The 14306-nt window shown below is 57.7% G+C and overlaps 1 protein-coding gene across 7 annotated transcripts in view; it reads right to left on the reverse strand.

Moving 5' to 3' along the window:
• Positions 1 to 6: 6 nt before the first annotated feature.
• Positions 7 to 14306, reverse strand: part of Ctbp1 (C-terminal binding protein 1) — a 22502-nt gene continuing 8202 nt past the window's right edge. For 3 of the 7 annotated variants that reach the window (XM_019210313.2, XM_019210308.2, XM_019210309.2), the window contains 8 exons: positions 13387 to 13541; positions 8830 to 8992; positions 7010 to 7216; positions 2362 to 2576; positions 1692 to 1822; positions 889 to 1016; positions 472 to 589; positions 7 to 299 (listed from right to left, as the gene is read on the reverse strand). In XM_019210313.2, coding sequence (XP_019065858.1) covers positions 113 to 299; positions 472 to 589; positions 889 to 1016; positions 1692 to 1822; positions 2362 to 2576; positions 7010 to 7216; positions 8830 to 8992; positions 13387 to 13524 — 1287 coding nt within the window. In that variant the 5' untranslated portion in view covers positions 13525 to 13541 and the 3' untranslated portion in view covers positions 7 to 112. Of the gene's footprint in view, positions 300 to 471; positions 590 to 888; positions 1017 to 1691; positions 1823 to 2361; positions 2577 to 7009; positions 7217 to 8829; positions 8998 to 13386; positions 13542 to 14306 lie in introns of those variants that run through there. The other 4 variants (XM_010641674.1, XM_019210310.1, XM_019210311.2 and 1 more) reach the window with 4 other exon arrangements.

The following is a 14306-nucleotide window of genomic DNA, read 5'->3' on the forward strand; positions in this document are numbered from 1 at the left end:
CCGAGCCAGTCTCTGGGCGCTGGGGCCACCACCGGGCGCCACCTCTGCACGCCCCGGCCTGAGGTGCACAGCGCCCTCCACTGGGCGCTGAGGCTGGAGGGCTCCTCCCGGGCTACAACTGGTCACTTGTGTGGTCTCTGTCTGCCTCTGGCTTGACAGTTTGGCCAGGAGAAGGGGCGTGGGGTGGGTGGGCCACTGGGGGCAGGCCGTGGGACAGGGACATGGCGCTGGGGACAATGCCTTCGACAGCAGCAGGGATGCCGGTGGGGGCCACGCCCACAACGCCTGGCGGGTACCTGCTGGAGGGAGCAAGAGGCTGTGAGGTCCCTGGGGGACAGCCCAGCCCCGGTGAGCACTGCCTCCAAGTAGTGACCCTGCTGGCTCCCCAGGAACCCCGTGAGGTCATCCCACCATGGTCCTTGTCCACGGCCCCTACCTGCCCCAAAGGTCTCCTGGCCCCGTGCCGCTCACCTGTAGGCAGCCCCATTGAGCTCAGGGTGCACAGCGGCGGGGTCCATGCTGGCCCAGTGGGTGGCTGCGGTCAGGTGGTCCTTGTTCACGCAGTTTCTCAGGCTGTCTGGGATTCGGCCTGAGTGTGCGGAGGGCGAGACACCGGGTCACACCTGGAGCACCGCCCCACAGGACCCTGGGCTGTGGCCTCAGCAGCTCCCTTGCCCAGCCTGGGCTTGCTCTCCATAAGGGCTTGTCCTGTCCGCCATGGACTCAGTCTCCCCTGCAGCTTGCTGAAGGTGCAGCCGGTCAGGACTTCAGAGCAAGCACTGACACTTTCATCACACCTGGCACCCCCACCCCAGGCCTCGAGGGTGCAAGAGCCAGCACCGCAACCCCAAGCTGGCATGGACGAACAGCTGCACAGCAGGTGCCCACCTGTGATGGCTCGCCGGATCTCACGGGCGGCTTCCTCACGCATCTCGATGGATGCCTGCTCGCTGTACCACGCTGCATGCGGGGTGCAGATGAGGTTGGGTGCATCCTTCAGGGGTCCCTGGCTGAAACTGAGGACACACAGGGCAGGTGGGGCAGTGTGGTCAGTGCCTGCCCCATCCCCTGGGATCTGAGGACAGGGCGCAAGCTCCTGACAGGATGGGGCCACCACACAGCCCTCCAGCCATTGCTGTCTCCTCCAGAGGCTGAGCACCTAGCCCAGACTTCTCGCTGCCGGGATCCCTGGATGTGGGGGTAAGGCCCAGCCACCTCGAGCACAAGGCACACTGCCATGGTGCAGTCCAGCCATTTAACTCAGAACTGGCCAACAGCCGAGACACTGCAGGCCTCAGAGGAAGATCATCCCAAGCAAAACCGGAAGCTGGTACAGTGCCCTGCCCAACAGTGCCCTGGCCCCCAGAGACCACCATGGGCACCAGTCGTCACCTCGCCTTGCCATGGGCACAGGCTGTGGGGAGTCACTCTAGGACAGCTACTTCCTGTGTCCCAAAGGCTCCTGGAGCTGGCTCCCAGCTGCCCAAGGTGACTCCAGTGCCACCCCAAGCATGCCCTCCTGCCGTGGTGGCCCAGAGGTGTCTGTCAGAGTCAGAATGGCCTTTCCACGGCCTGCTCCTGCCTGCACAGCCTCATGCCTATGGCCCTGACCAGTGTCCCAGCCTCTCCCCAACACCAGCCACAAGTGTGAGGTTGGAGAATGCCACTGCCAGGTCACACACAGCTGGCACCTGAAGGGCTCGGACTCGTGCACGTCCAGCGCCGCGCCACGGATTCGCCCCTCCTTCAGGGCCTGGGCCAGCGCCTTCTCATCCACCAGCCCACCTCGGGCTGTGTTCACCAGAAAGGCTCCCTGTCTCATCTGCAAGGACAAGCGTCACAGGGTTAAGGGGTGCCCTTGCCTCAGGCACTGCACCACGCCACTTCCAGCGCCAAGGAAGGACTTGGGCGGCAGTGGGACCCCAGCCCCAGGTCAGCTTCCCCTCCCATTCCAAAACAGTCCAGCTCTGAGCAGTACTCCTGCCCTTCACAAGGACCTGGCCTCCCTGTACCTCGTGCCAGGATGGTAGCCAGGCACTCGGGTGCCTCCTAGAGCGTGGCCCTAGCGCAGGGCCCATGTCCAGGGGGCCTGTGGCAGTCTGCTAGTCCAGGCAGCTCACTTTCCAAGGCCTGCGGAGCCACTCCCCTTTGTCTCTTGACCCCACTTTGACCCACCCGCCACGGGGGCCCTGGGTCAGCACGCCTTTTCACAGCCAATGGCTTTCACCAGTGCCCATGTGACACAATGACTGAGACTCCACAGACAGCACCTGGCCTTCTCCTGTGGGACAAAGGGAGTGGGTGCACAGCCCCCACCAAACACATGGCTGCACACCCGTGAGCGAGGCCTACCCCACACACCTGCTTGACAGTGAAGTCGTTGATGAGGTGGTGGTTGTGCTCGTTGAGGCCGCAGTGCAGCGTGACACAGTCACTGTGGAAGAGCAGGTCCTGCAGGGTGCTCACACGCTGCAGCCCCAGTGCCCGCTCCACGCCATCCGGCAGGTATGGGTCATAGAAGAGCACGTTGAAGCCGAAGGCCTTGGCCCGCAGTGCCACTGCCTGTCCCACTCGACCTGTGGGACAGGCGGAGTGAAATGGTGTCCCCAGGCTCTGTCACCCAGGATCGGGGCACGGGAGAGCCATGACTCTGCACAAAGCACCCACTCGCGATTGAGAGCGAGGGATGGGTGGGTGAGTAGGAAGCGCCTGCTGCGGGGCATGGGATCCGCCAGGCTCCCGAGTCTGTGGGCCTCCTGTTCTCTCACACACCTGGTCCCTCCCACATCCACCCCCAGGTCAAGCATCACATGGCGTCCCACAGGACACAGACAGAGACACTCTCCATGGGCAGATGCCCTGCCTGCTGCCCCCACCACACAGGGACAGCAGAGGACGTCATCACAGGCTGCTGGTGAGATCCTGAAGGAGGTGGTCTCAGGCACTGCATGAGAACATGCCAATCTGACTGGAAGGAGAGGGGCTGAGCTAGGACTCAAGTGCCTGGTGAGCCACAGGACTTTTTAAAGGAGGTGGCCGGGGGAGGCTTTAATGGACAGAGAGGTCTGTGTGAGATTTCATGGTGACAGGAGGGACCTAGACAGCAGAAACTGCAAGAGCCAAGGACCCAGGACGCCAGGACTGAAGCTGAAGGGCCTTGACGTCGTTGCGCAGTCCAGCGAGGGGCAGATGGAGAGCAGACTGAGGAACCCAGGTCTGCGGAAAGCTGGGGGACCCTTCCCAAGCTGGCAGGAGCATTCTGCAGGGGAAGCAGACTTGCTGGGATGCTGAGGGGAAATGGTACAGGTAAAGCAGATGCCAGCTGCACGACATCTGTCACTGAATGTAGGACACAGGGTAGACGGACGGGGACAGGGCTAGATCTCCCTGGCACAGAGCCAGGACTGCAAGTGCTCTCTGGGTGGCTGGCACTTTCTGAAATCCAGGCAAGTGGACAGCACAGACACTAACCGGTCAGTCACCCACACTGCCTGCCTGAGCAGAGGGACCGGCCTAGGTAACACGAGGCCTGCAGATCACAAGAAACTATTACAAGCAAGCAGACAGGAAGATGTGGCTCTAACGAAAAGAAAACCCACAGTGCGGCAGATCGCTGATGCCCACATGATAGATTTGGAGGAAGAGAACGCCACAATAACTACTGTTGATCTGTGGTCAGAACCAAAGGCAAACGTGAAGAGACAGATGAGAAGACAGTGAGATCCAGCAGAGAAATGGCAATTCCACGAGGAGCTAGGCAGAAGGTTCTAAAACTAAAAACCACATGTGAATGAAGAATTGCTGTATAGGCCTCAGCCTAAAACAAGATCCAGCAAACTCAAAGACAGGGCCTCACAGCCAGTAGAAACCACACACACCGAAGCTGAGAGAGAAAGGGACTTTTAAAACTTTTTTTAAAGAACAAAAACAGTAAGTTAAAGAGAAAAGGGTTTTTAAAATGCAGCACACACACTAATTCACAGGGATGCGGGCAGCTGTGAATGTCAGACTGGTGATTCTACAGAAGCCACTAAAAACACCACCCAGACAAGGATGGCAAGACCCTCTCCCGAGCAAGACCAGGACAGTGGCACGTACAAGACTGCTGGAGCCAGGGCCTCACAAAAGGCAACAAGCAATAAAAGGAGGCACAGAATCTGGGAAGTAAAGATGCCTTTGTGTTTACCCACAAACAACCCAGCAACATACACAGAAGACCCAGAGAACCTACAAACTAGAATCTAGACGATGTGGTTAAAAGTCGGTCAGCTCACAGAGATCAAGTGGATCTCTAACATAAAGAATCAACTGCTGAAGTGGGATCTTGTGGCACACACCTATAATCCCAGCACAGCACTCGCAGGGGCTGAGGCAGAAAAATCTTAAATTCAAGCCCAGTCTGAGCAACTTATTGAGACCCTGTCCCAAGATAAAAAGTAATAGTACTGGGGATATAGCTCAGTGGAAAGGCCCTGGGTTCAATCCTCAGTGTAACCAAAAAACAAACAGTATTAACCACTGGAAAACAAAGATATGTATTTATAACAACATCGAAAATATCTAACACCTGTCTGGTGTTGTGGTTCAGTGGTGGGAGTTTACTTAGCAAGCGCTAGGCTCTGGGTTTGATCCCAGCACCAGGAGAAAAAAAACCAAAAACAATAAATTGAACAACCTAGAAACCTCCTCAGTTGAGAACTACAAAACACTACTAAGAAAAATGAAAACACAAAAAGAGATATCACATCTCTGCACCGGGAGAGTATATGTTGGTCAGCGGCCTTCACTTCCAAGGACCCTGACAAAACCCCAACAGACAGCAGAGGCACCCAAGACCTGTGTGGGCAGCAGGCAAGGGAGCCCATGACCCTCCTGCATGGCAAGTGGCTTTCGGCAAAAGTGCCAAGTGCCGGGCAGGACCTTGAAAGGATCAGACAGTGCCACAGGTCTCCACTCCAAACACGGGTGTGACCCTGGGCGGCCAGGTACCTGTACATAATGGTAGGCTACGAAGCTTTCAGCAGAAAAGGGCATCTTCATGACCCGGGGATGATGGGTTCGCAAGGCACCAACTTAGGAGTGAGTGAGGCTGCCCTCCCTGAAACAAGCTGCTCTCACCCAGGCTCAAGAAAAGGTCTCAGCCTCAAAGGAAAGTGTCCCTGGTACCAGCTGTGCAAGGAGCCAGGCAGTCTGACCCCAGCAGAACCAGGGAAGCAAGTGATGAGCACCTCACGGGAGGGCTCCCACGGCCACAGGGACAGGAAGCCAGGCCTCCTCGCAGTCGGAAGCTGCGGGTCTTGAGAGCACTGTGTTACCCCAGTGTTCCATTGGAAGGGAGGCTGGCAACACCAAACACTGACAAGGACACAGCTGCTGTGAGCCTGCCTGCCTGAAGATGGTCCCTGCTGGCAAGCAAGTGTCATGTGCAAACTCAGCCATGGCAGCGTCACTCACAGGGAGCTGGACACATGACCCTCACGGAGTCACATACTGAGGCCCCGCCCATTGTTAAGACCTGCTGGGCATTGCACAGACACAAGAGGACAGGAAAGAGAGGCCTGCTTCGTGGCTACACCTCAGCAGCACTGAAGAGTCCAACCTGCAGTGCTGGGGATCCAGTGTGGCTGCCACAGGCAGGTGGGGATGGGTCAACTCAGGGTTCCTAGAGTGTAGACACACAACATGCAAATGAGACACTATGTTTGAAAAAAATGAGGGAGGGAGGCATAGACAGACAAGGACAAGGCACAAGGTATGGGTTCCAAAGCCAGCACAGGAGACAGCAGCTACTGAAAGTGTCACACAGGAAGAACAACACTCAGGGACTGCAGATGCCAGCTCACATGCGACACCACAAAGCACACAGTGCCAGCCCCCACGCCACCCCAGGGTGGCCTGGACAAGATGTGTGGGGAGGCAGGCAGTGGGCACAAGGGGAGCCCTGGGCACGGGCTCTCCAGCTGTGCTCAGGGGAGATCAGGATTCAGGGATGGCCAAGAGGGGCAGTGGGGGCTGGGGCGGCCCAGGGCTGCTCTATGCTCAGGGGCTCAGGACCACAGGAGGAGGTTCTGAGCTGGCAGGACTCGGGTACTAGATGGCTGTGAAAGCAGAAAGAACTGTGCCACAGCTCAGCATCACACAGCAGGCATGGGGGGGGACTGGGCAGGGGGACTCAGGGACAGAGCCACGGGCCTCTCCAGTGTCATAGGTGAACAGTGGGCCAGCCCTCAGGAAGGTACAATACTCTTACCCCAGACCACCCAGCTAGCATAACCTGTAATCTTTTAGGACACAGCCCCGCAGCCACACTTGACCTTGCCATCCTCCAACAGAGCAGGGGAAGGGTACATGCAAGTGTCTGTGTGACACTCAGGGACACTGAGCATTGTCCCGGGCCTGCCCCTGACATGACCTAGGCCTTGTCACCTTTTCTTTCCTGACCATCTGCAGGGAACACCTGAGGACACAGGGCAGAGGGGAAGGCTGCCTGTGACAGGGTAGCAGTGTAAAAAGAGAGCCATCCACACAGAGCACCACTGTGGACAAGGGCTTCTACACGGTGGCCGTGGGGCTAGGTGGCACCAGCTTTCTCCAGAAAAGGCCATACTCGGGGTGAGGGTGGAGGGGGTCAAGGACAGAAAAGAGGCTGGGGCAAGGACAGGGGTGGGATGAGCGGAGGAAGCCCAGGCTTTCTCGTCCTCACCTGGCATCACAAGCACCCAGCCACACCAGGGACCATGCAGGTGAGCATGTGTGGGATGCCCATGTGTGGTGTCCATGGGTTCACATGTGCTGCATTTGACATCAACCATGTGGGGTATGCACATGTGACATCTGCATAAGGCACGTGCCTGGTGTCCCCATGAGCTCTGCCTCCTCTGTCCCATCTGGGCCTGGGTCAGGTCCTGTGGCCCACAAGAGCTCTGGCTCCCCCTAGTACAGACTGGGGGCAGTGGCACTAATGGGGCCGGTCTGACAGGTGAAGCCGGGGGCCAATGCACCAACGCACCTAGTCCAATGATGCCCAAGGTCTCCCCGCGGATCCTGGCAGCCCCTGAGGCCACCTCACGGATCTGCTCCACACTCTGGACGCGAGTGCCTTCTCGCAGTGCCTGGTGCAGCCAGGTGGTCCTCCGGTATAGGTTCAGGATGTGACACAGGGTTGAGTCTGCAGTCTCCTCCACGGATGCTGCAGGAACATTGCACACAGCGATGCCTGCAGGGACATGGGATGCATGTGTGGTCACCACATGCATCAGGACTGACCCCAGCACTGCAGGTGCTGGAGTGCCCTTAGTGTGATGCTAAGCCTCTGAGGCCAGCGAGTCACACGCCTATCACACGGCCTGAGGGCAGTGCAGGAATCAGCAAGCCCATGTGCACAGGATCTGATCTGCCTCCATGCCAACACACTTCAGGCCACATGTGTGCAGAGGGCCAAGGATAGACAGAGGGACGCCCAGAGGAAGCTGGCACCAAGCCCTGCTTCCTCCCATCTGACCCTTGCTGCTCACAGGCCTATGTGCCCATCACACTGGCTCTCCTTGCCCGGGCCCTCCAATTCGTACGTGTTTCTCCACCCTCAAGGGGCCCAGCACGTGAGCCCACCCCTGCCCTGGGCCTCATTCCCGGAAAGAGCCCCTCTGTCCTGCAGACCCTCCCACCAGCCACAGTCCCGGCCATTCAGCCGGCAGCCCAAGGCCCCTCACACTCCCATCCAAGCAGGGGCCCCTGCTATGCCTCCTGCTGAACGTCTGCATCACTGAGAACCATCCCAAGTGCTCAAGCATCTTCTGACCAGGAAGGACCAGGGCAGGACACCTATACCCCCCGAAATGGCTTCGTCATGAAACAGGAGACCAAGTGGGAGCCAGCCACACAGCCAGTGAGACTCTACAATCGCCACTGCGTGGGAGGGTCCTGGAACCTGGAAAGACCACACCTGACCTGACCTGGCCTGGCCTGGACGGTCCCTGGCTGGTGGGTGGAGCCTCAGCCTGTGGGATCACAGGACAGGGCAGATGGCACAGTGGGGTCTATGTCTGCTGCCCTGCCCAGGATGTCACCAGTGCAGAGGGAGCCAGCAGAACAAAACTGACTTCCAACCTAGACCTGCAGTTCCCACAGGGGAATCAACATGTTCCTGCCCTCGAAGATGCATCAAGGTGATGCATGCCAGTGGCAGGCACCATGGGCCCAACCCCATTTCATCATCTTGCCACCTGCACAGACAGAAATAAAGAGACAAAAAGACAGCCTGGCACTGCTGTAGCATGTGTGTGTGCACAGGTCACATGTGTATACATTCATGTATAAATGTGCAAATTTACGCATACAAGTGCAGGTTGGTGCACTGCCAGCATACAAGCCCTTACGCATGCATGTGTGTATTTTGTGTGCAGGTTCACATGTGTATGTGCAGGCTGACATATATGTATGCAGGTATGTGCTGTGGGCACACAAGCCCCTGAGTGTGTGTGCATGTGCGCACTAGGTTGCAACACACTGCCTTTCCCATCGCATCACCGGCACAGACTGGCGACTGCCTGGCAGGGCCCGGGCGAGGAAGGGCGGTGACATGATGCAGACCTGTGACAACACAGGTGGGAATGGAGCTTGGCCAGACCTTGTCCTGCTGGACACAGAAGACTCACAGTCCAAGCCACTGAGCAGCCACTGCCACCTCCCAGCAGCATCCATGGAAGCCGTCACCAACCGAACCCAGCAGGCCCGGTGGACTCTTGCTCTGTGATGTCAAACCAGAGGGATGGAGCCAGGCGTGGAGAGAGGCCTGCTGAGGAAATCCACAGGAGCGTTCCAAGTTCCTACCTAAGTCCCCGGCAGACTTGATGTCAATGTTGTCAAAGCCACTGCCTATTCGGACAATGATCCGAAGGGCTTTGAATTTCTCCAGGTCTTCTCTGGTCAGCGTGATTGTGTGGTACATCAGAGCACCCACAGCCTCGTTCAGCACCTGCGGGAGGGAGGAGGACTGCACTGAGGGGCACCGGCCTGCCGGGCGCTGTCCTGGCCCAGGAGTTCAGGCCTTGCATGAAGGCCTCAGCCCCCAGCCTGGACTCAGGTTCCTAGGACCAGGCAGCTGGCCACACAGCAGCCACGGTGTCCTTGCTACGGCCCCCGGCCGGCCTACAACACAGGGACCAGGAGGAGCTGTGGCAAAAGACCAGCCAGGAAGATAAGCAGACACCAGCATGGACAAGAGAGAGGACACCAGGAAGGAGACCATCGGGGTCAGGCAAGTGGGCCACAGGGCTGCGCATGTGCAGGGCCTCTGGTGGGACACTGCCCGAGAACTTTGAGACGGGAAGGTGACCTCCCCCACAGCACGTCCCTGGGCAGCCCCATGAACGCTCAGCCTTGTCCCACAAACGCCACAGCCACACCTCTCCACCTACACCCACAGTCCTGCCCACCTCCCAGCCCCAAGATCGGGTCCATGCAGGCATCCAAGGAGGCCATGTACAGGACCCCCAAGGCTCCTGGCTCTGGGGTACCCAGGGGCCCTTATGATAACACCAGCAAAGCAAGTCCTGAGCCCAGGGGTGCTGCCCCTCCTGGCCTAAGGGGCCCCTGGGCACCCAGGACACCACTGGAGCCATGGCCATCACCTCCCAAGGGCCATAGGCCCGTACCGCACTGGAGGAGATGGCAGGCATATCACCCAGGTGGACCTAGAGGGCAGAGCACCCTCAGGGGCATGGGTGGAATGAGGTCACAGGTGGCCTGGAAGGCCCCTCTGGGATGACCAGGTGATCTACGGATACCGCAGCAGGAAAGCCTGCCCAGAGCAGAAATGGGGCCCTGAAGCTGTGGACAGACTGGGCATCTGGCCTGGTCACAGGGTGGGGCCCTTCGATATGGGGTGCAGAAGCGCTGGGCTGTGGTCTCAAACGCCAGGCATGTGCATAGGGCAGCTCACTTTTTATCCTGGTTTACTGCAATGCTAGCATCTTCACTCAGGCTTTTGAGTGTGCACTGGCTCTTTGTGATCAAGATGGGTGTTCACTTTCTTCAGGTCAAGTCTTGGTAACAGACACTGTGTGTCCACTGGGGCAGCACCCTTTCCAGCCTGGGCTGCTGCACAGCTGTGGACACCAGCAGCCACTCCCAACCCAGCACAGGCGTTCTGAGGCTCTTAAGGTACAAGACGGCATCACTACGCTTCTTTACTTTCACTTCTGAGTGTAACCTACCCATCTGCGTCCCTAGCAGGGTGCTCCCATGTTCTTCTTTCCCTACATGTCTGACACTGCAGCACAATGAAGGCCTGTGACACGAATCTGAAGGCCGCCAGGGACCTCGCCGCAGCCCTGCAGGATCCTGTGCTCCCTTTATGGGGATCCACCCCATCAGGAGGCCGTGGAAGCGTGCAGGCCCAGCTCTCCGCCTCTCCATGTGCCCCACAGGGCTTTCTCGCACTCACTTGCCAGCCCTCCTGCAGTGTGGCTTCGAGCCTCTGCTGCCACATCAGCCACAGCAGCGTCAGAGAAACCTGTCACTGCAAAGCCTGGCCTGGCTGACAGAGGCCACTGGCAGCATCTGTGGTGAGCACCAGGAGCTCCCCACACCCCATCCCTCACAGGGCCCCTCAGTCTGCATTTGCTACGTGAGCTCTCACTGCCACCTCAGCACAGTGACCTTCTCCTACCCAGGGCCACATTTTCAGACCCTCTTTCCTTTTCCCCAAAGCCAGGGCCATCCATGCAGCACTCTCCTATGGCAGAACGCACGCAATTCCACAGCCCACACCCTGAAAGTCCCATCCCTTATCTCCAGGTCCACTCACCGTGGCACTAATGATGGGTCTGGGGGACTGGGTATGCCCAGGGCAGGGGAGTACCCATGACACCAACAGGAGGGCTCTGTGACAAGGACCCCGTGCCCCATGGTACCCCTCCCTGTCACTCCTGGGATCCCCGGCAACACTGCCCACTGGGACCCTGGCTCCTGGCTGGCTGTACACTAGGACCTATGCAATCCTGCTGACTCATCCTCAATGCCTCCCAACATTTGATGGATGGTGTCCAGCCCCAAGACCCCAGCTCCTGGCAATTCAGTTTGGTCATAGGTGCCACCCTGGGCTAGAAGCTGTGCCCCTGGGGCTGTGCAACACTAGGTCTGCTGCTGGCTCCTGTGTCGATGCAGAACCTCCACCTGGCAACCGGCCCCGGTATCTCCTAGGCGCTGATGCCTCCTAGGTCCAGTGAAACTTGAGATGTTCTTCATCCTGCGTTTGTGTGCGTGAGACGATGTCACGGTCTCCTTCTGCAACACTCAGCAACATCCAAGTAACTGAGACATGAGGTAGGTGCTGATTTCCCTCCCGCATGGGAGCAACAGGCCTTGACATCCCTGGCTAGTTGTCCCCAGGCTCCTGTCCCATTGCTCCACTGCTCCTAGCACACTGCTTCCCCTTCGTGGTCTAACATGGCTCCAAGACTCCAAGCCGGTGTCCAGTTTCCAGTCAAGAGAAAAAAGGGGAATCTGCAGAGCTTCCCCTGACCTCTCCCTTATGGAATTTGATCACCTGGCCACACCTAACAGTAACACGATGTAGGAAATAAAGTCCTTACTCTGGGCCACAAATCTACCAGGAAGTAGGAGACTCTACCTGGGCACAGAGTCTTTACAACTGTTTCCCTCAGGGCTCCCTCTCCTGAGATCTCCTTAGCCACCTCAGCCCTTCTGCTCCAGTTCCAACTTCTCATCTCTTCTCTGTCCCCAGGAGCCCCCGTAGCTCCTGTGTACCCCTTGGGGGTCACTGCTCTCCCGAGGACACAGTGCCTCATTCGGGCAGGGAAGGTGCAGGCTCTACCCTCATGCTGGGAACCTCAGCTTAGTGATGTGGGTTTTACTTTGATCTGTCAGAGGACATTGGTATGTCACGATTTCAATTCTCAAATTCACTGGCAAAAAATGTTATAAGTGCCGCTTATGAGTGTGAATGTTTCCTGCCTACTCCCATTTCGTTAGTTCTTCAGTTAGCTTCACACTGTCCAATTCTCCCAAATGATGGCACTGCCTATCCATCCACACTGCCGCCGCCACACCCAGACACAGCCTTGTAACAAAGCAGTCCCCGTAACTCCAGGAATAAGCCTGCCTTCCGTGGTGTGTGGTGGGCTGACTGGCATGCAGTGCCTCATGGGGGCCATGGTGTGAATGACACCTGGGTGCCTGTGCGCTGAGCTGCCATCCCTGGTGCAGCATCTGTGCATGCCAGCTCTGCCCCACACCAGTGTCTTAGTGGACAGGGATCCACCCCGGGCACTCAGGAATGGGACCTGATGTCCACCACATGCATCTGTCAGTTTCTCTGCTTCCAGCTCAGCCCTGTATCCTGAGCTCTGTCAGCTCCTCCCTCTCATGCTCTTCCCTCATCCTGCCCGCTGACCTGCAGTTAAATGTCCCCAAATATTCTTTCAGCCACAGGATTTTCCTGCTCTGCATCTCCTAGTTTTCTCCTCCAAATCTACTGTCCTGTCTCAGCATGTTCAAGGCTGGTTTCGGTCTATTGTGGCAGCAGTGGGTGCCCTATAGTTGGACAGGGTTTCTGGCGGCTAGTGCCTCTGCTGCCAGAAGGTCTGCTCACAGGGTCTGACCTCTGTGACAACCAGGCAGCTGACAGCACAGCACAGATACCACACCTAGAAATGACCTAAAACAACATCCTGAGGCCCGAGGGCATGGCCAGCAGCAAGCTGGGTCGAGATCTGGCACAGCTGGTCACAGCCCGGGCTGACCATGCCAGATGTGTTCAGGTCCACGTATTTGACCTTGGTCCATGGATGCTGTCTCTGCTTGGACCATGGACGCACCCACAGACCCTGGTGCCGCCAAAACCTGAGCCCAGCCACAGCCTCACCAGGGCCACGGCCCTCCACACTGCCAGTCCTGGGCCCTTCCAGGGGTGGACTGACCCCACTTACTAGCTCTGGGAGTCTCTCAGGCTCACTGGAAAGGAATTTATGGCTCTGTTGCTGTCTACAGTGGAAAGACTATTCAAAGTCACTGTGCCGTCACGACCCGGCTCATGTGGCCCAGGACCCCATGGCTCTGAGTAAGCATGAGTCGTGGCAGCTGCCCCAGTGCTGCCCGCCACACACCCGCACCTGAGGAGAAGACGTGACATGTTGGGTGGACTCGGAGGCAGCGAGTCTGCTTCCAGCACAAACATGGCACCCAGCAACGGCCGCCAGCAGCCAGGCTCCACTGTCAGCAGCAAACTGGTTATGACGGAAATGGAGCAGGGTACCAGGGTTATCCCTGTCTGCACCTCCCAATAGCTCTGAGCACAATGATGGGGCCACTCAGGCTCAGGAGTCCAGGGTGTGCACAGGCTCCTGCGGCATGAAAGACCCCTACCTTCTCGTGGATCTCCTGTGTGGACTGCGCATCACAGAAGGCCACCGTGGCCACGTCCTTCAGGATGGGCATCTCCACCGTGCAGTCCCGACCATCGAGTAGAGCCACCAGGGGCCGCGGGTGCAGGGGCCCATTCATGATCGGAGGTCGGACACCTGCAAGACAGAAAGGGGCCCTCAATTCAAGCCTGCTCTCTGCAGCCCCAGCCACCCAGTGCTGCCTGAGCTTCCTGTGCTCAGGATCCTTGTAAAAAGGAAACGAAGAGTCAGAGAGAAAGACAGACTGGTGTTTGACACAACTCACTGCCACCTGAGTGGACTCAGCCTGTCAGGGCCTCAGAGTCCCTGGCTGGGTTGTAGCACCAGCACAGGGCTATGTAAACCCCTTGATGACTCCAGAAAAAGGCCCCACAGCTGCTTCCCTGCCTGAAGCTGCTGTGTAGTTGCCCAGAAGGTCACAGGGACAGGATGCCGCCCCCCGCACCTCACTTCCACATGTGGGTGCCGAAGGTTAAGAAACTGTAAAGGAAGAAAATGCCAAAATACACTAAGGACCGTCCCCCACTACCACAAGAATTTTTAGGCCTAGGGAATAGCTCTGCAGTAGAACTCTTGCTTAACTTGCACGTGTGAGGCCTGGGGTTTCACTGCCAATGCTGCAGAGGGTGCAAAAGTTAGGTTGAATGTTGTAGTTCACGCTTTTGATCCCAGCACTCTGGCAGGCTGAGGGAGGAGGATCCAAGCCTCAGACCAGCTAGACAACTTAGCAATTTAGTCAAGACCCTGTCTTAAGACGCAAGGAAAATATATAAATAAAAAGGGTTGAGGGTTGGAGATTTAGCTCAGTGGCACTACAACTGCCTCACAAGCACAAGGTCCTGAGTTTGATCCCCTGTACCAAAAAAAAAAAAAAAAAAAAGT

Source organism: Fukomys damarensis, unplaced genomic scaffold, assembly GCF_012274545.1.
Source record: "Fukomys damarensis isolate Sample0158 unplaced genomic scaffold, DMR_v1.0_HiC HiC_scaffold_35, whole genome shotgun sequence".
Classification (NCBI taxonomy): Eukaryota; Metazoa; Chordata; class Mammalia; order Rodentia; family Bathyergidae; genus Fukomys; species Fukomys damarensis.